The 24,099-nt window shown below is 45.3% G+C and overlaps 1 protein-coding gene across 1 annotated transcript; it reads right to left on the bottom strand.

Moving 5' to 3' along the window:
* Positions 1-844: 844 nt before the first annotated feature.
* Positions 845-22,329, bottom strand: LOC140185336 (zinc-binding protein A33-like). Its single transcript, XM_072238722.1, has 6 exons — positions 21,904-22,329; positions 21,113-21,208; positions 19,146-19,379; positions 16,439-16,461; positions 16,233-16,351; positions 845-1,487 (listed from the first exon to the last, which is right to left on the bottom strand). The coding sequence occupies exons 1-6, from the start codon at positions 22,312-22,314 to the stop codon at positions 913-915; spliced, it is 1,458 nt and encodes a 485-aa protein (XP_072094823.1). The 5' UTR covers positions 22,315-22,329; the 3' UTR covers positions 845-912.
* Between the last annotated feature and the right edge of the window lie 1,770 nt (positions 22,330-24,099).

The following is a 24,099-nucleotide window of genomic DNA, read 5'->3' on the forward strand; positions in this document are numbered from 1 at the left end:
ATGTGGAAGCATTGGAAAGGGTACAGTGGAGATTTACCAGGATGCTGCCTGGTTTAGAAAGTATACATTATGATCAGAGATTAAGGGAACTAGGGCTTTACTCTTTGGAGAGACGGAGGATGAGATGAGACATGATAGAGGTGTACAAGATAATAAGGGGAATTGATAGAGTGGCTAGCCAGTGCCTCTTCCCCAGGGCACCACTGCTCAATACAAGAGGACATGGCTTTAAGGTAAGGGATGGGAAGATCAAGGGGGATATTAGAGGAAGATTTTTTACTCGGAGAGTGGTTGGTGCGTGGAATGCACTGCCTGAGTCATTGGTGGTAGCAGATACACTCGTGGAGTTTAAGAGACGACTAGACAGGTATATGGAGGTTTTTAAGGTGGTGGTTTATATGGGATGCAGGGTTTGAGGGTCAGCACAACATTGTGGGCTGAAGGGCCTGTACTGTACTGTACTATGCTATGTTCTGTATAAGGTAGAAAAGGTGAGCAGGATGTTGGATTATTGAAATGCTCATAAGATCCAACAAAAGGCAACGAAAAAAGCCATAAGAATGATAAAGATGAAATATGAGGGCAAACTAGCCAATAATATAAATCAGTATACTAAAAGTTTAGTTTTCAGTTACATGAAGAGCGAAAGGAAGATGAGAGTTGATATTGGACAACTGGAAAATGATGCTGGTGAAGTCGTGATGGGGACAAAGAATTTAACCTGTCTCTGTGCGGATGGAGTTTAGGACCTGGGGGAGCTCAGGATCCGCGGCGTTTCTGTTCTGTTGTCCGATGCGATGAACGAATTAAAATTAACGGATCGATAATTCTCATCTCGAGTTTATTTCACTCTCCGCACATTTATATTTACAGGGACTTTACTCCTGACGCCGGTCCCGGGACCCGACCCTTTTACAGACCCGGAGCGGAACCGGAGCAGATTCTCAGCCACTGGTTTTCATTCCAAGGCCAGAAGAAAGGATAAAGTTTCTCCGTGAATTTATTCCCATTGAAGGTGTGGAGACGGGATTTACTCTCCGCGTTGTAAAATGAAACTGTCCCGGACTCGTAACTGAGATAAACTCCCACCCTCCTGGGGATGGGACCAGCAGGGAGACGGGACTCAGGGGAGGGGAGATCATCGAACAGGTCATAATCCCGATGTAACACGTCATAATCCCGATGTAATACGTCATCATCCCGCCCGATGACCCAGCATCCGGTCTCCGGACTCAGTCTGTACCCTCCCTTTTTCTGCACAGACTCTGCGGCGACTCCCAGACACCAGAACCGATTCCCCGTCACCTCCACCTCCCAGTAATGAATACCCGATGTGAATCCCTCCGATCCCAGCACACATTCCCAGTTTGTGAATCTCTTCCCGGTGTCAGGGAGATCCCTCCGGGTCCGGGTCCATCTCACACTCTTCCGATCCTCAGACACCTCGAGCCGCGGATGCGCCGTTTCCACATCCAGGGTGACAGAGACTGGGAGGAGAAGCAGAGAATTAGAGAGTCCCCGGGGATCGGGGGGAGACACAGGCAGAGCGGCCCCGGGGATCGGGGGGAGACTCGGGCAGCGCGGCCCCGGGGATCGGGGGGAGACTCGGGCAGCGCGGCCCCGGGGATCGGGGGGAGACTCGGTCAGCGCGGCCCCGGGGATCGGGGGGAGACTCGGGCAGCGCGGCACCGGGGATCGGGGGGAGACTGGGGCAGCGCGGCCCCGGGGATCGGGGGGAGACTCGGACAGCGCGGCACCGGGGATCGGGGGGAGAGTCGCTGGGCCTCAGGCGCGGTCGGGTGGCCGACACGAACCTTTCCCGTGGTTTGACCCGATGAAAGCGGTTGGAAAACGAATGTCTCCCCAAGGGTTTTCCACTGGACGGAGAGCAGAGATTTCCCGATCAAACAGACACGAAATGCTGCAGGAACCGAGCGGGTCAGGCAGCGTGTGTGGAGAGAGATGGACAGTCTACGTTTCAGGTCGACATCTTCCCTCAAGAACAGAAATAAATAGACAGCAGAAACGAGTGCGGGAAAGGGGTGGATTAAGATGGGAAAGGGGTGAGTGAATAGATTTAAACTGGAGGTCACGGAGGCCCATCGGCCCAACTCGTTTGTGCTGACCAACTTGCTCTAGTGAGCTAGTCCCATTTGCCCATTATTCCTTTCACCTTTTCTTATCCACGTCCCTGCCAATATGTATTTTAAAACATTCTCCCTGTACCCATATCTACAGTTGATCAAGGGCCCGGTGTAAACAGAGATAACCCTGTCCACTGTACCATGAATTTTAGTGTCATTAACAAACCTACTAACTATGTCATCGACATTATCATCCAAATCATTAATAGAAATGACAAACAACCCCAGCCCCAGCACTGACCTCTGCAGGTCACAGGCCTCCAGTCCTCTGTGTTTAAGAGACACTTGGACAGACACTTCAACAGGCAAGGCACAGAAGGAGACTGACCTAATGCTGGCCATTGGGATGAATGTAGATGGTTAAATCGGTCAGCACAGAGATGATGGGTTGAAGGGCACATTTCTATGCTGTATGACGAAGGGCTTTGTGACTTTAATTGAACTGAATAACTGAGACACCACCACCCACCCTGTGTTGAGAATTCCAAACAGACAGTGACCCCCGACCCTTGACTCCTCAGATGGGGAAACATCCTCCCTGTATCCTGCCTGTTGAGCCCTGAAATAATTTCATGTTTCTCTGAGATCTCGTCTCATTCTTCTGAACAGGGAACAGAGAACATAGAACAGTACAGCACAGGAACAGGCCCTTCATTCAATGTTAACATTCATTTGTGAGTGTGAAGTGTGGAGTGGGGGAGTGTGAAGGTTCAAGACAGTAAAGGAGGTGATAATGGGAACCAGCGGGGGAGAGATAAACGGCAGATTGAACCAGAACCAGGTGGGGGAGGGGTGGAAAGCCTGTGGGTGATCTGTGTGTGTAAACGTTATGAGAAGCTGGAAGGGGACAAAGATGGAGATGAGGATCCCTTTGTCCCCTTTCCCACAACCCCATCGCCCGCAGTCCGTCATTTGGACAGGGAGAGAATTTGCAGGGACCCTTAAGAAACACGGGTCCTGATGCAGCATTTCAGCCCGAACTATCAACAGTTCACTCTTTTCCACAGATGCTTCCTGGCCTGCTGAGTTCCTCAAGCATTTTATGTGTGTGGCTCCACTTTAAATATACTCAATGAAACATATTCCCTGTGGCAGATTCACTATCCTGTGGATAAAGGAATTCCTCCTCATCTCTGTTCTAAATGGAAATCCTCTAGTCAGAGGCTGTGCCTTCTGGTCCTCGACCCACCCACTATAGGAAACATCCTCCCGACATCAACTCTCTCCAGACAGGTTTCAGAGAGATCAGGCTGAGACCCTCAACCAGGACCTGTTCTGCTTGGATTACCAGCATCTGCAGAATTTCTTGTGTTTGATTTTCAAAGCAGAAGTTGATAGGTAAACCATTGATTAGTCAGGGCATCAAAAATTATGGGGAGGAGGCGAGAGAATAGACAATAGGTGCAGGAGTAGCCCATTCGGCCCTTCGAGCCAGCACCACCATTAACTGTGATCATGGCTGATCATCCACAATCAGTATCCAGTTCCTGCCTTATCCCCAGAACCTTTGATTCCGAATAGGGTTGAGGGGGATAATAAATCAGCCATTCTTGTAAACTCCCATGAGTACAGGCCCAGAACCATCAAACACTCCTCATATGTTAACTCTTTCATTCCTGGAATCATTCTTGTGAACTTCCTGGACCCTCTCCAATGCCATCACATCTTTTCCAATATGCTCACAATGCTCCATGTGGGCTGACCAATTTCTTCTAAACCCTCAGAATGACATCCTATTCTAATCCTCTCTAAATGAATGCTAACATTGAGTTTGCTGATCTTACCACTGACACAAAATGCAAGTTAACCTTTCGGGAATCCTGCACCAGGAGCCCCAAGTACATTTGCACCTCTGATTTTTGAATTTCCTTGCTGTTTACAAAATTGTCTATGCCTTCATTCCTTCTACCAAAGGGCATGCACACCTTCACTACTCGATAATCCATCTATCACTTATCTGCCCATTTCCTGATCTGTCTCTGTCCTTCCCCAGACCCTGAGCTTCTGCACCACTACCTTCCCCTGAAACTACCTCCCTATCATCTGCAAGCTTGGCCACAAAGGCAACAATCGTCATCCAAATCATTCTTTGTCTATCCTGGATTTGTGTTCCTCGAAGAATTCCAGCAGATTTGTCAGGCAAGATTTCCCCTTCAGGGAAGGCACGCTGTCATGTGCCTCCACATACCCAAAAGCAGTTCCATTAATACTGGACTCCAGCATCTTTCGAAGCTCACCACATCCAGACTAACTCACCTGTAATTTTCTTTCCCCAGCTGCTCTCCCGTCATAAAGAGTGAAGTGACCTTTGCAATTTCCATTCGTCTTGAATGTCCAATTATCTAGTGATTCCTGAAAGATCATTACTAATGCCCCCATATTCTCTTCAGCTAACTCTTTCCGAACACTGGGGTGTAGTCCATCTGGTCCTGGTACCTTCAGACCTTCAATCTTCCCACGCACTTTCTCCTCAGTAACATCAACAACACTCATTTACGTCCCCTGACACTCTCACATTTCTGACAGAGAGCAAGTATCTTCCACAGTGAGGATTGACACAAAATATGAAATAAATACATATCTCTGTCATGTCTTTATAGGTGTCCAAATTCCACTCTTACCTCTATTTTACTCTTTACATTTTTGTGTCCTCTTGAGTATTGTTGGCAAGCTTTCACTTGTATCTCATTTTCTCTCCTTATGGCTTTGTAATTACTTTCTATTGATTATCAAATTCTTCTCGATACTCCAACTCCCTGCTAATTTCTGCTCTATTGTATGCCTTCTCTTTAGCTTTCTTGCTGTCTTTGACTTCGCTTGTCAAACACGGTTACCTCATCGTCCCTATATGATACTTTTTCATCTTTGGGATTTATCTATCCAAATTGCCCCTAGAACTCCAGTCTTTGTTGTTCTGCAATCATTCCTGCTCGTGTCCCCTTCCAAACTACTTTGGTCAGCTCCTCTCTCATGTCTCTGTAACTAACTTTACTCCACTCTGAAACTGATACATCTGACTTTATCTCCCTCTGAAACTGTCGGGTGAATTCTATCATTCTGTGATCACTGCCTTCGAGAGGTTCTTTTACCTTAAGCTCCCAAATCATATTTGGTTCATTATACAAATCCCACTCTAGAATTGCCTTTCTCCCATTGGGCTCAACCACAAGCGGTTCTAAAAAGCCATCTTGGGGGCATTCTACAAATTTCCTCTTCTGGAATGCAGCACCAACATGATTTCCCCAATCTACCTGCATGTTGAAATCCCCCATTCCGACCGTCACCTTGCCTTTTTTTTTCCATCTCATGGTTTAATTTGTATCCCGTTTCTATCCTGGCCACTATTTGGAGTCTTTTCACCCTTGCAGTTTCTTAACTCTACCCACAATGATTCAACATCTTCTAATCCTGTCACCTCTCTAAGGATTTCATTTCAATATTTTTACCAACAGACCCTCCCCATCCCCTGTGCCTGTCCTTTGAATACAAGGTGTATCCTTGAAAGTTCAGCTTCAAGCCATGATCTCCTTTCCAGCACAACTCGGTGATGCCAACAACATAGTACCTTCCAATCTCTACCTGTGCTACAACATCATCTACCTTATTCCGTATACTGGAGCATTCAAATATAACACCTTCAGTCCTGTATTCATCAGCCTATTCGACACTGTTCACATGAACTTCAGCAGGGTCTTTGATGTTGATGACAGACCACACTGGGGCTATTGTCTGCATTTCTGGTTCCCCAAACATGGGGAGGATGTCATTACACTGGACAGGAAGGTTCAGGGGGATGTTACCAGGACTGGGGGGCTTGAGTTAAAAGCAGAGAGTAAATAAGCTTGGGCTATTTATCTGTAGTGTAGGATGTTGATGGGCGATCTCTTATTGAGGAAAATCCATTCATAAGGGGCTGAGATAAATTGAGTCTTTTTCCAAGAAATGGTCGTACAGAACCAGAAGGCTCAGATTGAAAGTGAGAGGGAAATTTTTTTATGAGGGATCTGTGGGTTAACATTCCCACAGAGAGGTGGGTGGGTGTATGGAACTTGCTGTCAGATGCTGTAGAAACAGGTAAAATTAAAATATTTTAAAATAAATTTAGACAGGTACATAGATAGGAAATGGTTAGAGAGATGTGGGACAAACACACACAAACGGGACATGCTCAGGAAGACATCTTAGTCTTGCAGATGGATGAAGTGGGCCATGGGTTCAGCATCCATCAAACCCTCCCAGATCATCCTCCTGAGGAATCTCACCCTGGAGTCTGTCTGTGAACTGTTGATGTGACCTCACGTCAGAGGGAAGCTCAGTGCACAGAACAGACAGACTGGGTAAGGACGGCAGATTTCATTCCTAAATGGGAATTTGTGGCTGTCACTTTGACCGTGTGTCACACTCTGATAATATGTCTGGGTATGTGTTACTCTGTGTGTGTGTGTGTGTGTTGATTGTGTTAAATATCAGTGTGTTTGTGTGTACACATTGAAGGACAGTGTGCACATTGAAGTATTTGTATGTTACACATGTCTGGTGTGTGTGAGTGTGAGTGGGAGTGTGAGTGTGCGCGCGCGTGTGTGGGTGTGTGTGTGTGCGTTGCTTGAATAAATAAATGACCGTGTCTGAAGAGAATGGTTTCCAGGATACTGAGGGAAATAATGACGTATACTGCTAAAGCTTTGACTACATTCTGACAATCCTTCTAGTGTAAGTATGTGTGGGGGTGTTTTGCCAGGCCGGATATGCTGTGTCTGCTTCTTCCGAGATGAAATCTTGAACAACGTCAATGCTGGTTGGGTTGTCCGGGCTGACTCTCACAATGCTTCAATGTAGTGGTATGATGACCATAAGGGCCATTTGGCCCATCGAGTCTGCTCTAGCATTCAGTCATGGCTGATCCTTTTAGCCTTCCTCATCCCCAGTCCCCAGCCTGCTCCCTGTAACCTTTGATGCCATGTCCAATCTAGAGCCTATCAAGTTAACAAATTCATCAGCCTCTGGCTCAAAAATTTCTCCACTTCTCTGTTTTAAACGGGCGCCTCCCCACTGTGAGGCTGTGACCTGTTGTCCCAGACTCTCCCACCATTGGAAACATCCTTTCCACATCTACTCTGTCTGGGTCCTTCAACATTCCAGGTTTCATTAAGATCCCCCTCATCTTTCTAAATTCCAACGAGTACAGACACAGAGCTGTTAAACGTTCCTCATATGATAACTCTTCCATTCTCAGAATCATCCTTGTGAACTGAACCCTCTGCAATGTAGCACATCTTTTCTTAGATGAGAAGCCCAGTACTATTCATAATACTGAAAACCAGGCTTCACCATTGCCTCAACATCATATCCCTGCTCTTGAATTGAATGCTATTCTAAACCTCTTGAAATGAATGCTAACATTGCATTTGCCTTCCTCACCACTGACTCTCCCTGCAAGTTAACCTTTAGGGTGTTCTGCAAAAGGACTCCTAAGGCTATTTCAATCTCGGCTTTTTAGATTTTCTCCTGATTAAAAAAAAAATAATCTGCACATTATTTCTACTACCAAGGTGGATAGCAATGAATTTTCCAACATTGTATATCATTTGTCACTTTCTTGCCCATTCTCCTCATCCTTGTGCAGCCTACCTGTTGCCTCAATACTACCTGCACTCCACCAATCTTTGTATCATCTGAAAACTTGGCAACAAAGCCATCTATTCTAGGGCAAGAGGGCATGACTTCAGGATTGAAGGACGTTCTTTTTGAACTAAGATGTGGAGAAATTACTTTAGTCAGAGGGTGGTAAATCTGTGGAATTTGTTGCCACGAATGGCTCTGGAGGCCAGGTCATTGGGTATATTTAAGGCAGAAATAGATAGGTTCTTGATTAGCCAGGGCATGAAAGGGTATTCAGTAAAAGCAGGGGAGAGGGGATGACTGGAAGAATTGGATCAGCGCATGATTGAATGGAGGAGAAGATTCGATGGGCCGAATGGTCTACTTCTGCTCCTATACCTTATCGTCTAATCCATCAGTTGAATCATGATATACAGCATTAAATGATGGTGACCTAGCACTGACCCCTGTAGAGCACCGGTCTCTGGCAGCCTACCAGAAAAGGATCCCTTTACTCTTGTTCGCTGTTTCCTACCAATCATCCAATATTCTAACCATGCCAATACCTTTTCTCTGATACCATGAGCTCTTAACTTGGCAAGCAGCTTCATGTGTGGCACCTTGTCAAAGGCCTTCTGTGATTCCAAATATACAACATCCACTGCATCCTCTTTATCTACCCTACCTGTAACCTTCTCAAAGAATCCCAACAGGTTTGTCAGGTGAGATATTCCCTTGAAGAAGCAAGGCTGACTTGTCCTATCTTGTCCAGTGTCACCAAGTATCCCATAACCTCATACCTAACAATTGACTCCAACTTCTTCCCAACCACAGAGGTGAGGGTAACTGGTCTATAATTTCCTTTCTGCTGCCTTCCTCCCTACTTAAAGAGTGGAGTGACATTTGCAATTTTCCAGTCCTCTGGCAGCATGCCACAGTCCAATGATTTTAGAAAGATCATTACTTATGCCTCCACAATGTCTACAGCAACCTCTTTCAGAACCCTAGGATTCCGGGTGACTAATGTACCTTTAGGTCTTACAGCTTTTTGAGCACCTTCTCTCTTAGAACCATAGAACCACAGAAACTACAGCACAGAAACAGGCCCTTTGGCACTTCTTGGCTGTGCTGAACCATTTTCTGCCTAGTCCCACTGACCTGCACACGGACCATATCCCTCCATACACCTCCCATCCATGTATCTGTCCAATTTATTCTTAAATGTTAAAAAAGAACCCGCATTTACCACCTCGTCTGGCAGCTCATTCCATACTCCCACCACTCTCTGTGTGAAGAAGCCCCCCCAATGTTCCCTTTAAACTTTTCCCCCCTCACCCTTAACCCATGTCCTCTGTTTTTTTTTCTCCCCTTGCCTCAGTGGAAAAAACCTGCTTGCATTCACTCTATCTATACCCATCATGATTTTATATACCTCCATCAAATCTCCCCTCATTCTTCTACGCTCCAGGGAATAAAGTCCTAACCTATTCAACCTTTCTCTGTAACTGAGTTTCTCAAGTCCCGGCAACATCCTTGTAAACCTTCTCTGCACTCTTTCAACCTTATTTACATCCTTCTTGTAATTTGGTGACCAAAACTGAACACAATACTCCAGATTCGGCCTCACCAATGCCTTATACAACCTCATCATAACATTCCAGCTCTTATACTCAATACTTCGATTAATAAAGGCCAATGTACCAAAAGCTCTCTTTATGACCCTATCTACCTGTGATGACACTTTTAGGGAATTTTGTATCTGTATTCCCAGATCCCTCTGTTCCACTGCACTCCTCAGTGCCTTACCATTAACCCTGTATGTTCTACCTTGGTTTGTCCTTCCAACGTGCAATACCTCACACTTGTCAGTATTAAACTCCATCTGCCATTTTTCAGCCCATTTTTCCAGATGGTCCAAGTCCCTCTGCAGGCTCTGAAAACCTTCCTCACTGTCTACTACACCTCCAATCTTTGTATCATCAGCAAACTTGCGATCCAATTTACCACATTATCATCCAGATCATTGATATAGATGACAAATAACAATGGACCCAGCACTGATCCCTGTGGCACACCACTAGTCACAGGCCTCCACTCAGAGAAGCAATTCTCTACCACCACTCTCTAGCTTCTTCCATCGAGCGAATGTCTAATCCAATTTACCACCTCTCCATGCATACCTAGCGACTGAATTTTCCTAACTGACCTCCTATGCGGGACCTTGTCATAAGTCCTTACTGAAGTCCATGTAGACAATATCCACTGCCTTCCCTTCATCCACTTTCCTGGTAACCTCCTCGAAAAACTCCAACAGATTGGTCAAACATGACCTACCACGCACAAAGCCATGTTGACTCTCCCTAATAAGCCCCTGTCTATCCAAATGCTTGTAGATTTTGTCTCTTAGTACTCCCTCCAATAACTTACCTACTACTGACGTTAAACTCACCGGCCTATAATTTCCCGGATTACTTTTCGATCCTTTTTTAAACATCAGAACAACATGAGCCACTCTCCAATCCTCCGGCACTTCACCCGTAGGCAGCGACATTTTAAATATTTCTGCCACGGCCCCCACAATTTCAACACTAGTCTCCTTCAAGGTCCGAGGGAACACTCTGTCAGGTCCCGGGGATTTATCCACTTTAATTTTCCTCAAGACAGTAAGCACCTCCTCCTTTTCAATCTGTACAGTTTCCATGGTCTCACTACTTGATTCTGTCAATTACATAGATTTCATGCCAGCTTCCTTAGTAAATACAGACGCAAAAAACCTATTTAAGATCTCCCCCATTTCCTTTGGTTCTGCACAAAGCCGACCACTCTGATCTTCAAGAGGACCAATTTTATCCCTACAATCCTTTTGCTCTTAATATACTTGTAAAAGATCTTTGGATTCTCCTTCACTTTGACTGCCAAGGCAACTTCATGTCTTCTTTTAGCCCTCCTGATTTCTTTCTTAAGTATTTTCTTGCACTTCTTATACTCCTCAAGCACCTGATTTACCCCCTGTTTCCTATACATTTCATACAACTCCCTCTTCTCCTTTATCAGAGTTGCAATATCCCTTGAGAACCAAGGTTCCTTATTCCTATTCAATTTGCCTTTAATCCTGACAGGAACATACAAACTCTGCACTCTCAAAATTTCCCCTTTGAAGGCTTCCCACCTACCAATCACATCTTTGCCAGAGAACAACCTGTCCCAATCCACGCTTTTTATATCCTTTCTCATCTCTTCAAATTTGGCCTTCTTCCAGTTCAGAACCTCAACCCTAGGACCAGGTTTATCCTTGTCCATGATCAAATTGAAACTAATGGCGTTATGATCACTGGAACCAAAGTGCTCCCCTACACAGACTTCTGTCACTTGCCCTAATTCGTTTCCTAACAGGAGATCCAATATTGCATCCCCTCTAGTTGGTCCCTCTATATATTGACTTAGAAAACTTTCCTGAACACATTTTACAAACTCTAAACCATCTAGACCCCTAACAGTATGGGAGTCCCAATCAATGTATGAAAAATTAAAATCCCCTACCACCACAACTTTATGTTTCCTGCAGTTGCCTGCTATCTCTCTGCAGATTTGCTCTTCCAAGTCCCGTTGACTATTGGGTGGTCTGTAATACAATCCCACTAATGTGGCCATACCTTTCCTGTTTCTCAGCTCCACCCATAAGGACTCAGTAGGGAAGCCCTCTAATCTGTCCTGCCTGAGCATTGCTTTAACATTTTCCCTGACAAGCAATGCTACTCCCCCACCTTTCACTCCTCTGCCTCGATCACATCTTGTAATGGTAACTGCACCACTTCTCTTCGTTTAACATCTGCCATGGTGCTCGTGTCCACCACAGTGAAGACTGTTGCAAAATACTCATTTAGTTCATTTGCCATCCCTTTATACCCCGTTATTATATATCCGGCCTCATTTGCTCACGGTCCTATAGCCACTCTCATCTGTATTTTATTTTCCTTACAATACTTGAAAAACAATTTGATATTGTTTGCCAGCTTCTTTTACAAAGACAGGTGTGTAAGAAGGTCCTGATGGATCTTTGGAGACTCGAGTCACCCCAACCACCAACTGTACCAGTTGCTACAATCCGGGAAATGGTATCACAGCATAAAAGCCAGAACTAACAGGCTCCGGGGACAGCTTCTTCCACCAGGCCATCAGACTGCTTAACTCGTGCTGAGACAACTGTATTTCTATGTTATATTGACCAGCATGTTGTACATATTATTTATCATAAATTATGATAAATTGCACATTTAGGCAGAGACATAACATGAAGATTTTTAATCCTCATGTATATGAAGGATGCAAGTAATAAAGTCAATTCAATTCAAATCAATTTCATGTTTAATATTTCCCCTTTCAGTTCCTTTCTGTAGGCATTTAAAAGCTTCCCAATCCTCTGTCTTCCTACTAATTTTGCTTTGTTGTATGCCCTCTCTTTTGCCTTTACATTAACTTGACTATCCTTGTCAGCCACGGTTTTACTATTTTGCCGTTTTAGTATTTATTTATTTTTGTAATACATCTATCCTTCACCTTCCTCATTTTCCCAGAAACTGACACCATTTCTGCTCAGCTCTCATTGCTGCCAGCATCGTAGAGAAATTCTAAGGATAGAAAGACCCTAATGGACAGTATAAAAATAAAAGAGAAGTATAACATAGCAAAGACAAGTGGGAAGCTGGAGGATTGGGAAACTTTTAAAGAGCAACAGAAGGTAACTAAAAAGGCAATACGTGGAGAGAAAATGAGGTACGAAGGTAAACTAGCCAAGAATATAAAGAAGGATGGTAAAAGCTTCTTTGGGTGTGTGAAAAGGAAGAAAAAAAATAGTTAAGACCAAAATTGGGCCCTTGAAGACAGAAACGGGTGAATTTATTATGGGGAACAAGGAAATGGCAGACGATTTGAACAGATACTTTGGATCTGTCTTCACTAGGGAAGACACAAACAATCTTCCAGATATAATAGTGGCCAAAGGACCTAGGGTAATGGATGAACTGAAGGAAATTTATGTTAGGCAGGAAATCGTGTTGGATAGACTGTTGGGTCTGAAGACTGATAAGTCCCCAGGACCTGATAGTCTGCATCACAGGGTACTTAAGGAGGGGGCTTTAGAAATCGTGGACGGATTCTAATCATTTTCCAATGTTCTATAGATTCAGGATCAGTTCCTGTGGATTGGAGCGTGGCTAACGTTAACCCTCTCTTCAAGAAGGGAGGAAGAGAGAAAACAAGAAATTATGGACTGGTTAGCCTGACGTCGGTGGTGGGAAAGATGCTGGAGTCAATTATAAAAGATGAAATTATGACACATCTGGATAGCAGTAACAGGATCGGTCCGAGTCAGCATGGATTTACGAAGGGGAAATCATGCTTGACTAATCTTCTGGAATTTTTTGAGGATGTAACTATGAAAATTGATAAGGGAGAGCCAGTGGATGTAGTGTACCTGGGCTTTCAGACAGCCTTTGATAAAGTCCCACACAGGAGATTAGTGGGCAAAATTAGGGCACATGGTATTGGGGGCAGAGTACTGACTTGGATTGAAAATTGGCTGGCTGACAGAAAACAAAGAGTAGCGATTAACGGGTCCCTTTCGGAATGGCAGGCCGTGACCAGTGGGTTACCGCAGGGTTCAGTGCTGGGACCGCAACTGTTTACAATATATATTAATGATTTAGATGAGGGAATTAAAAGTAACATGAGCAAATTTGCCGATGACACAAAGCTGGGTGGCAGTGTGAAATGTGAGGAGGATGTTATGAGAATGCAGGCTGGGTGAGTGGGCAGATGCATGGCAGATGTAGTTTAATGTGGATAAATGTGAGGTTATCCACTTTGGTGTTAAGAACAGGAAGGCAGATTATTATCTAAATGGAGTCAAGTTAGGAAAAGGGGAAGTACAACGAGATCTAGGTGTTCTTCTACATCAGTCACTGAAAACAAGCATGCAAGTACAGCAGGCAGTGAAGAAAGCTAATGGCATGCTGGCCTTCATAACAAGGGGAATTGAATAAAAGAGCAAAGAGATCCTTCTGCAGCTGTACAGGGCCGTGGTGAGACCACAACTGAAGTACTGTGTGCAGTTTTGGTCTCCAAATTTGAGGAAGGACATTCTTGCTATTGAGGGAGTGCAGCATAGGTTTACAAGGTTAATTCCCGGGGTGGTGGGACTGTCATATGTTGAAGCTTGGAGCGACTGGGCTTGTATACTCTGGAATTTAGAAGGCTGAGAGGGGATCTTATTGAAACATATAAGATTATTAAGGGATTGGACATGCTGGAGGCAGGAAGCATGTTCCCACTGATGGGTGAGTCCAGAACCAGAGGCCACAGTTTAAGGATTAGGGGTAGGCCATTTAGAACGGAGTTGAGGAAAAACTTTTTCACCCAGAGAGTGGTGGATATATGGAATACTCTGCCCCAGAAGGCTGTGGAGGCCAAGTCTCTGCATGCTTTCAAGAAAGAGATGGATAGAGCTCTTAAAGATAGTGGAATCAAAGGTTATGGGGATAAGGCAGGAGCTTGATACTGATTGTGGTCGATCAGCCATGATCACAGTGAATGGCGGTGCTGGCTCGAAAGGCCGAATGGCCTACTCCTGCACCTATTGTCTGTTGTCTATTTTCCTTCCAATTTTCTTTGGTCAACTCCTCTCTCAGACCACTGTAACTTATTTTCCTCCTCTGATTACTACAACGTCAGACTTTACTTTCTCCTTATCAAATTTCAAGTTGAACTCAGTCATGTTGTGAGCACTGCCTCCTAAGGGTTCTTTTACCTAATCACCTCTGGTTCAATACATAACACCCAGTCCAGTAGAGCAGTTGCCCTAGTTGGCTCAACGACAGACTGCTCGAAAAAACATCACACAGCATTCAACAAATTCACTCTCTTGAGATCCATTACCAACCTGATTTTCCCAATTGTCCTACATGTTGAAATCTCTCATGACTATCATAATATTGTCCTTTTCATCGGCCTTTTCTATTTCCATTTGTAATCTGTGGTCCACATCCAGCTTCTGTTGGGATGCCTGTACATGACTGTCATCGTATCATTTTTACTTTGCAGTTCCTTAACTCAACCCACAAGGATTCAACATCTTCCAATCTTATGTCACATCTTCCTACTGATTTACCAGCAGAGCCATGTCACCCCCTCTGCCTACCTTCCTATACCACCGATACATTGTGTAACCTTGGACATTCAGCTCCCAACTACAACCATCCTTCAGCCACGATTCAGTGATGGCCACAACATCATACCTGACAATCTGTAATCGAGCAACAAGATCATCCACCTTATTTCTCACACTCCATGCATTGAGATATAACACTTTGTGTACTGTATTTGCTACCCTTTTTAATTCTGCAACCGTAATACACTGATAAATGCCCTGCTGGCTGCAATTTTGTCTTCGCATCTGTCTGCCCTATCAGAAAGTTTGACTGCATGCTATGTTTGTATTTTTACCATCAGCCCTATCCCTCCACTCCAGTTCCAACCCCCCACACCACCAAATTAGTTTAAGCCCTCCACAACAGCTCTACCAATCCTTTCTGTGAGAATATTGTTCTCCCTCGGGTCCAGGTGCAACCCATCCCTTTTGAGCAGGTCATACCCTCCACCAGAAGAGATCCCAATGATCCAAGAACCTGAAGCCCTGCCCCCTGCACCAGCTTCTCAGGCATACTTTAATCTGTCAAATTATCCTGCTTCTACCCTCACCAGCACGTCGCACAGGCAGCAGTCCAGAAATTACAACCCTGGAGGTGCTGCTTCTGAGCTTTCTACTGAGCTCTCCAAATCCTATTTTCAGGACTGCTTTGCTTTTACATTTATGTAATTGGTCCCAAAATGTACCAAGATATCTGGCTGTTTTCCCTCCCTCTCTAAAATGCTGCAGACACGATCCAAGACGTCCCTGACCCTGTCCTGTTCACATCCACAGATTCTCCTGAGGATTGAATCCCGATCACTACCAGTCCTGTCTTTTCCCTCAAACAACAGTGAGAGTTGCAGATCCAGAAGGGGAAAGACCTGCGTAAATCAGAGTCTGTACTCACAGCGCACTAAGGATTTGTGTATTTTCCTGACAATCCAGGTCACCACACTGATACCCATTTTTATTCCCTGCAATATCATCAAGTCAGTATTAATTTCCCAACTCCTGTGGTAGGATTCAAACTAATGCCTTGGTGTGTTAGTGCAGTGGCCTGGGACCAGGACACAGTGGTTCATCTGCCCGTCCCGTGTATTGGTTGTATTGTGACCCTGTGCTGGTGTGTTCAGGGGTCTGACATCTCCAGCTGACCATGTGACAGTGATACCGCCCAGTCGGTGGGGTTGATGTGGAATAAACTTCAGTTCCCCTTCAGTCCATAATTACAACCAATCTTTCCTTTAAATTAGAACCCAATTGTGTCTCATAAACAATGAATAATGAATCTTTGTACGTTTTACCTCGATAATTGGCATCAAGTGTTTCTCTCAGCACTGTGTTCAACAAATAGGGGTGATCGAATTTTTCAATCGTTAGGGCCTCATCTGTCACTGTCAGTTCCTGGATATCGTCAGTAATCCTGTAAATATTAAACTGCTGGTGATAAACCAGAATTTTGAACTATCTTACAAATCCATACAGGGTTTCAGTAAGGAGCATGTCCTACCTCCTGTTCCGATGAACTTCCTCCTGAAATAAATAAAAACGCATATCTGTTTAGACTTGGACTCACTGTCCACATCCTGAATTTCATCCAAATCATTTCAAGGTGTTGAAAATTCCCACTCCCACAGTCACTCACTCACACAACCAATACAGAAACAGGGGTTAAGTTACAGGAAAAAGTTAGACCGTTACTGGGACGATGAAACTTACAGGGAAGACTTTTACCGGTTGTGTATTTTCATCTGGATATGACATTGGGGTGATAATATGGAGGAATTTAAGATCAGTGATGGATTTAATTGTGTGTGGCGGGGTGGAACCTCTATTTATGGGGAGAACTGTGGGAGATGAAATTCCAGAAGGATTTTAATAAATCTCATCAGAAATTTAGTGAAGAGGATGTGGAACTCACTGCCACAGGAGTGGTTGAAGTGGATCAGCAGAGATTGAATGTAATGGGATAACTGGATAAACACATGAGGGACCATGGGGTTCAGGGCACAGTTGCTGGGTGTGGTGAGTAGGTGGGAGGAGGAATATGAAGAAGAGAAATTGTTAGACGATGATGGACCGAATGGCCTGTTTATGATGGAGACCGGATGAGATGTACCCCAGGCCACTGTGGGAGGTGAGGGAGGAGATTGCTGAGCCTCTGGCAATGATCTTTGCAGCATCAATGAGGACGGGAGAGGTTCCGGAGAATTGGAGGGTTGCAGATGTCATTCCCTTATTCAAGAAAGGGAGTAGAGATAGCCCAGGAAATTATAGACCAGTGAGTCAACTTCAGTGGTTGGTAAGTTGATGGAGAAGATTCTGAGAGGCAGGATTTATGAACATTTGGAGAGGCATAATATGGTTAGGAATAGTCAGCATGGCTGTTCGAGGACCCTTTGTGAGTTTTCTAAATGACCAGTATAAGGAAATGAAGGGATGGGTTAGTAAATTTGCTGATGACACAAAGTTTGGGGGTGTTGTGGATAGTGTGGGGGGCTGTCAGAGTTTACAGCAGGCCATCGATAGGATGAAAATCTGGGCTGAAAAGTGGCAGGTTGGAGTTCAAACCAGGTAAGTGTGAAGTGGTTCACTTTGGTAGATCATATAATGGCATACTATGGTATTAATGATAAGACTCTTGGCAGTGTGGAGGATCAGAGGGATCTTGGGGTCCGAGTCCAAGGACACTCAAATCTGCTAAGCAAGTTGACTCTGTGGTTAAGAAGGCATAGGCTGCATTGGCCTTCATCAACCATGGGATTGAGTTTTGGAGCCGAGAGGTAATGTTACAGCTATATAGGACCCCGGTCAGACCCCACTTGTAGTATTGTGCTCATTTCTGGTCGTCTCACTACAGGAAGGATGTGGAAACCATAGAAGGGGTGCAGAGGAGATTTACAAGGATGTTGCCTGGATTGCGGAGCATGCCTTATGAGAGTAGGTTGAGTGAACTCGGCCCTTTCTCCTTGGAGTGACAGAGGATGAGAGGTGACCTGATGGAGCTGTATAAGAGGCATTGATCAGAGTCAGAGGCTTTTTCTCAGGGCTGAAATGGCTAACACGAGAGGACACAGTTTTAAGGTGATTGGAAGTATGTACAGAGAAGATGTCAGGGGTAACATTTTTACGCAGAAGTTTCTAAGTGTGTGGAATGGGCTGCCGACAACGGTAGTGTATGCTGATACAATGGGGTCTTTTAAGAGACTCCTGGATAGGTACAAGGAGCTCAGAAAGATAGAGGGCTATGGGTAACCCTAGGTAATTCCTAAAGTAAGGATGTGTTCGGCACAGCATTGTGGACTGAAGGGCCTGTATTGTGCTGTAGGTTTTCTATGTTTCTGTTTCTATGCTTCTAATGAGATACAATTCCATGTGGAACTTATCTGTAAGAAATAAAGAAACATTGAAAGTTTCCCTAATCTGACTTAAATCGGATATAGAGGATAAGTCTGATGTGTGGGTCACATTCTTTGTTCTCAGTGATTGACAGAGAGACCCTCACACCCACCGCACCAGACACACTCACAGCCTATGACTGGAACTGGGTGTTAATGGGAGTTAAGAGGATATTTAATGTGATAATTAAAGACACAATCAGCAGCTCGGTGTTATGATCAGAATAAATTATTTCAGAGAAGTTTGTATTCTGCCCTGGGATGTTCAGAAGTTGCGGAAGTCCAGTTTTGGGACAACAGCAACTCTGAATAGTTGTATCAATTGTCTGGTGAAAAACAGTTTACTGCCATTTGTAAATGCTGTGTGTAGGAGCAACACATCTGTTTTCTGTCTGCAATGTATTCTGTGTTGTGTAATTGTTATGGAAACTAGGCACGTGTGTGTGGGCATGGTACTAGTGAAGGGAATAAGTTACGTATTCGTGCTTTGTTCTGGACCGTTTTGAGCTGAGGACGGACGGATGTCATATTGTTTGTTGACCGCTTCGTTGCAGATTAATTTACGAGTAATTATGCTGAAGTTTCATCACTTCATGATCGTATGTTGCAGATAAAGGATCGAATACATATCTTCGACATTTTGTAACATCATTATTGGACTGATCGGAGGGCGCGTCATACAAGTATAACAATCTGCGCGAGGTCGCCAGCAGTGGCAATTGGTTTGTTAGTACTGGCTGCTGTGCTGTGTTTATTTCAAATATACCACTGTTCATTTAGTGACATTTGACAGAAACAAATTGAAATATAATCCCTCACCTTGAGAAATATCACACTGTCTTTTTGATCCATCCGTTCCTTTAACTTAGTGATTTCCTCCTGAATAAGCCTTATATTCTTTTGAATCTCTCGAAGATTTTTCTCCATTAGATTCAGAATCCTCGCCTCTTCTTCCCTGAGATCCCTGAGTACGCTCTGCTCTTTCTCAGTGATAATCTGGTGCAGTTCAGCAAACTGGGATGTGATGTGGGACTGAAGGCTGTGTGACTGTTCCTGTTGAATGAAAGGTGAAGATTAATTTACTGTATTGCTGTGTGAATTTCCTCGATGACATTAAGGTGACCATTTGGTCCATTGAAGACCATGCTAGTTCTGACAGCATTCCAGTCAACTCCATTCCGTCACGTTTTCCTGAAACCTAATCTCCCCATTGACCCATTAACTCCCACCGGATTCACATACACCCTCCTCCGCCTTCACAGGGTTAATTGTAATTATCCATTCATCCAGCATGTCCTTGGGATGTGTCTGAAACTGTGATGGAATCTTAACTTTTATTTATTATGGACTGTGCCTTTAAGAATTATGCCTGTAAAAGAGAGAGAGAGAGAGAGAGAGAGAGAGAGACGTACAGTACAAGCAGCTTGCTGCAGAGAGAGAGAGAGAGAGAGAGAGAGAGAGTGAGAGAGATTAAGAGAGAGTGAGAGAGACATACAGTACAAGCAGCTTGCTGCAGATAGAGAGAGAGAGAGAGTGTGAGAGAGAGTAAGAGAGAGTGAGAGAGACGTACAGTACAAGCAGCTTGCTGCAGAGAGAGAGTGAGTGAGAGAGAGAGAGAGAGAGACGTACAGTACAAGCAGCTTGCTGCAGAGAGACAGAGAGTGAGAGAGAGAGAGAGAGAGACGTACAGTACAAGCAGCTTGCTGCAGAGAGAGAGAGAGAGAGAGAGTGAGAGAGAGAGGCGTACAGTACAAGCAGCTTGCTGCAGAGAGAGAGAGAGAGTGAGAGAGAGAGAGAGAGAGAGAGTGAGAGAGAGACGTACAGTACAAGCAGCTTGCTGCAGAGAGAGAGAGAGAGACGTACAGTACAAGCAGCTTGCTGCAGAGAGACGTACAGTACAAGCAGCTTGCTGCAGAGAGAGAGAGAGAGAGACGTACAGTACAAGCAACTTGCTGCAGAGAGAGAGAGAGAGACGTACAGTACAAGCAGCTTGCTGCAGAGAGAGAGAGAGACGTACAGTACAAGCAGCTTGCTGCAGAGAGAGAGAGAGAGAGACGTACAGTACAAGCAGCTTGCTGCACAGAGAGAGAGAGTGAGTGAGAGATGTACAGTACAAGCAGCTTGCTGCAGAGAGTGAGAGAGACGTACAGTACAAGCAGCTTGCTGCACAGAGAGAGAGAGAGAGAGACGTACAGTACAAGCAGCTTGCTGCAGAGAGAGAGAGAGAGAGAGAGAGACAGAGAGAGAGGAGGAGCTACATGATGGACAGCTGGTGTTCAGCACACCGGTATTTATTTCGAAGATTTGGAGGACATCGAGGAGGATTGACGACACCTGCTTACTTGGATTACAAATCTCTCTCTCTCACTTCAATCCCATGGACTGAACAAACTTTCCCTACCACACCATCATAAGACCATATCACTTACCACCCTTGCTCTGAAAGTTGGGGATATAGATATATGTAGACCTATACATGCATAACACCGTTACCTCTTGATTTACCTGGTTTAAGTTACTATATGATGTAGTTACTAATAAAATAGTGTTTTGTTAACAGCAAAACCAGACGCCAGGTGGGTTCTATTGCTGCTGATATATTTTACAGGGTTGTGTGTACGTGACATAAACTGTCGTGGTCACAGGGAGAACATGCAAAATCTACACAGACAGCACCAGAGGTCAGGATCGAACCCAGGTCACTGGAGATGCAATACTCGGCTATTCCGCATTAAAGGCCGAAAAACTATACAGTAATATCAGAAATCCTGCTCGGGATGTCTCACCCGAAGGCTGGAAATCTTCTTTTTCTGTTGCTGCTCCTTTTCCTGGAAGTCTGATTTCTTTTTGGTGAGAGAGTCTAAGGAAGATTTTTGTTGATACTGGATGTCAGAGAAGGAAGGAAATAGAAAAAAAAATGGATCAAAATAAACAGGCGATCAAACCCGATCATTGCACACAAAATGCTGGAGGAACTCAATGAGTCAGGCAGCATCTACGAGGGGAAATAAACACTCGACGTTTCGGGATAAGATCCTTCATTAGGACTGGGAAGGAATGGGGTCGAAGCCAAAATAAAAAAGTTGGGGATGAGAACCAGCTGACAGGTGACGGGTGAGACAACGTGAGGGGGAACGTGGGGGAGGGTGATGAAGTGAGAAGCTGAGAGGGGACATGTGGAAGAGGCAAAGAGCTGAAGAAGAAGGGATCTAATACGAGAGGACAAAAGACCATGGAGGAAACGGGGGGATTTGGGGCTGTTTGTGGCCGTGAATGGTGACGAGGGAGGAGGTGCAGGAGTCAGGTTTAGCACTTGTCCCGCTTCCAGATATCGGTGTCAGGAAGGAGATCAGTGGGGATTAGCGAGTGGATAAGGGAATTACGTAGAGACCGATCCCTATAGAGAGCGGAGAGTTGTCAGGGTGGAGGGTGGGAGTGGGCTTTTGGAGAGAAAGATGTGCTTCGTGGTAGAATCCCATTGGAGATGGCGAAAGGTGGGGGAATGATGTGTTGTTTAGGGAGGCTCGTGCCGTGGATAATGACGATGGGGTAAATATCAAATTCGGATTAGTTTTACCTTGTAGAGTGTAACAGCTTCTTTAATCGGCATGAAGCGGTGCTCTCGGTGTTCCTGCGCAACTGCACAGATCAGACAGATCAGTGTCTTGTCCGTTTCACAAAACAGCTTCAGTTCTTCCTCATGTTCCTCGCAGTGAAATTTACTTTCCCTTCCTTTCGAATTCAAGTTTACATTTCGAGCTTTTTCAGCCAGATTTGCTAAAGCCCGATTGACCCTGAGGGTGCGGTCCACAATCACCTCTCTACATTCCGGACAGGAGTTTCTCTCCTCCCTTTCCCAACACCGTGTGATACAAGAGCGACAGAAGTTGTGTCCGCACTCCAGTATAACCGGATCGGTGAAGAAATCCAGGCAGACGGGACAAATTACCTCCTCGGTCCAACTCTCGGCCTTTCTTTTCGAAGCCATGTTAACTCCCGGCACTTCCTGATTCAGAATACTTCCACTTTCGGGGAGCTGCTGATTCCCTGCAGTACCGCGATTGTCCACTACAGGCGCTGCAGACGCGGGGAATAAATATTATGTCGCTGCGTATGTTCAGTGGGAAGGAATTGTGGACATTTCGATATCAAGGTGGGATCAGAAACACATTAAATAGATCCTAACAGAAATGAAAACTCAGCCACGGACTGCCCAAGCCCGGTTGCGAAAGGAGGAGGGTCGGGCATGGGTCTAGCAAACTCATCCCGTAAAAATCCAGTTGGACAGAAACTTCAGCTGAATCTCCAAAGGCCTCATCCCCGGGATCGGAAGGACCTTCCAGTGGAAGACGATTGAAGACGTGTGGAGAAAGTAAAAGCCACAGGGCTGATCACCCCTCAGCCCTTGGCAGAGGAATCTGGCGACCTGCAGTTGGCAGCTTGTGCCCCGGTAGGCGTGATGGGCTAAAGAGGAAGCAGAACAGAAATGCAGCCGGAGAGAAGAGCCTGGTTCAGTCTGAGGCGGGACTGAAAGGGGCAAGTTCTGAAAAGAGAGGCACAAGAGACTGCAGATGCTGGAATCTCGAGTAAGAAACGTGATGCTGGAGGAACTGAGCGGGTCTGGCAGCATCTGTGGACAGAAATGTACAATCGACTTTCCGGGTCGGGATCCTTCATCTGGACTGTCTCATTCCGAAATGTTGATTGTCCATTTCCCTCCACAGATGCTGCCTGACCCGCTCAGTTCCCCCAGCCGCCCGATTTTGTTCTTTTCTCCAGGTTTAAGAGAGACAGACTGGGGTGTAAAACCTGGGTTAAGTAAATATTGAAAGCAGCTATTAAATCAGTTCATGCCACGAAACTGGGGATGTGGAGAGAATATCGTGCTGTGAGGAGACAGATGATAACCGACCCGTGGCTGCAGGAAAAAGCACAGGACTGGATATTCTACGTCATAGGGTGGAAAACATTATTATTTTTCCGGTGAAGTCCTGATTTCCGCTGTCCTTCCTGTGAAGAAACACCCCGACTTCAGCCATGTCCGTCCCGACTCCAATGGTAGGCCCGGGCTCCCTCTCGCTGGACACAATGAACTTTATTCGCCATGCAATATTCACAAGGATAAAAGATGCAATGCCTTTACCCAGTGAATTTACAGTCATTGTCAATGCGGTATTTAGTGCTATTTTACATTCGTTAAGACCAATAGGACTGTTGTCGCTCATGTGGCCCCCTGGGATGGTTCACAACTACAATAACTGAGAGGCTTCCTCAGCCAACCCGGCCCCTCCCTGTCCAGCAGTAGAGGATCCCAATAGTTCCCATGGTGTCCATGCAGCCTGGAATGTGCCACTGGGCAGCATTCCTGTACGACAGGGGTTCCCAAACCATTTTTATACCATGGACCAATGGCAATGGTTTCATACTATTAACCGTGGTGCTCAGGTTGTGAACCCCTGCTCTACGGACATCTCGCTATGCTGGCACACCAACAAGTTTCGGGCGTTTTTCTCCAAGTTGATGATCTTCCAGCAGCTCTAGCTGTCCATTTTCCTGTACGTCCAGGGAACAGCTCGAAGATCAGTGAGCCTCTGTCACACAGCTGCTGTGACACAGGCCCTTGCATCTTTCTCCACACATCTTCACCAGCCCACAGTCCGCAAAGAGGTGAGTGACCGTCTCGTCTCCACTGCAGTAATCTCGGGGCAGCGCGCTGTCGGAGTGATCTTCGGGCATGTAGCAAGGATCAGATTGGGAGGCCTCTCTCACCGCC

Source organism: Mobula birostris, chromosome 20 (assembly GCF_030028105.1).
Source record: "Mobula birostris isolate sMobBir1 chromosome 20, sMobBir1.hap1, whole genome shotgun sequence".
NCBI classification, from domain to species: Eukaryota; Metazoa; Chordata; class Chondrichthyes; order Myliobatiformes; family Myliobatidae; genus Mobula; species Mobula birostris.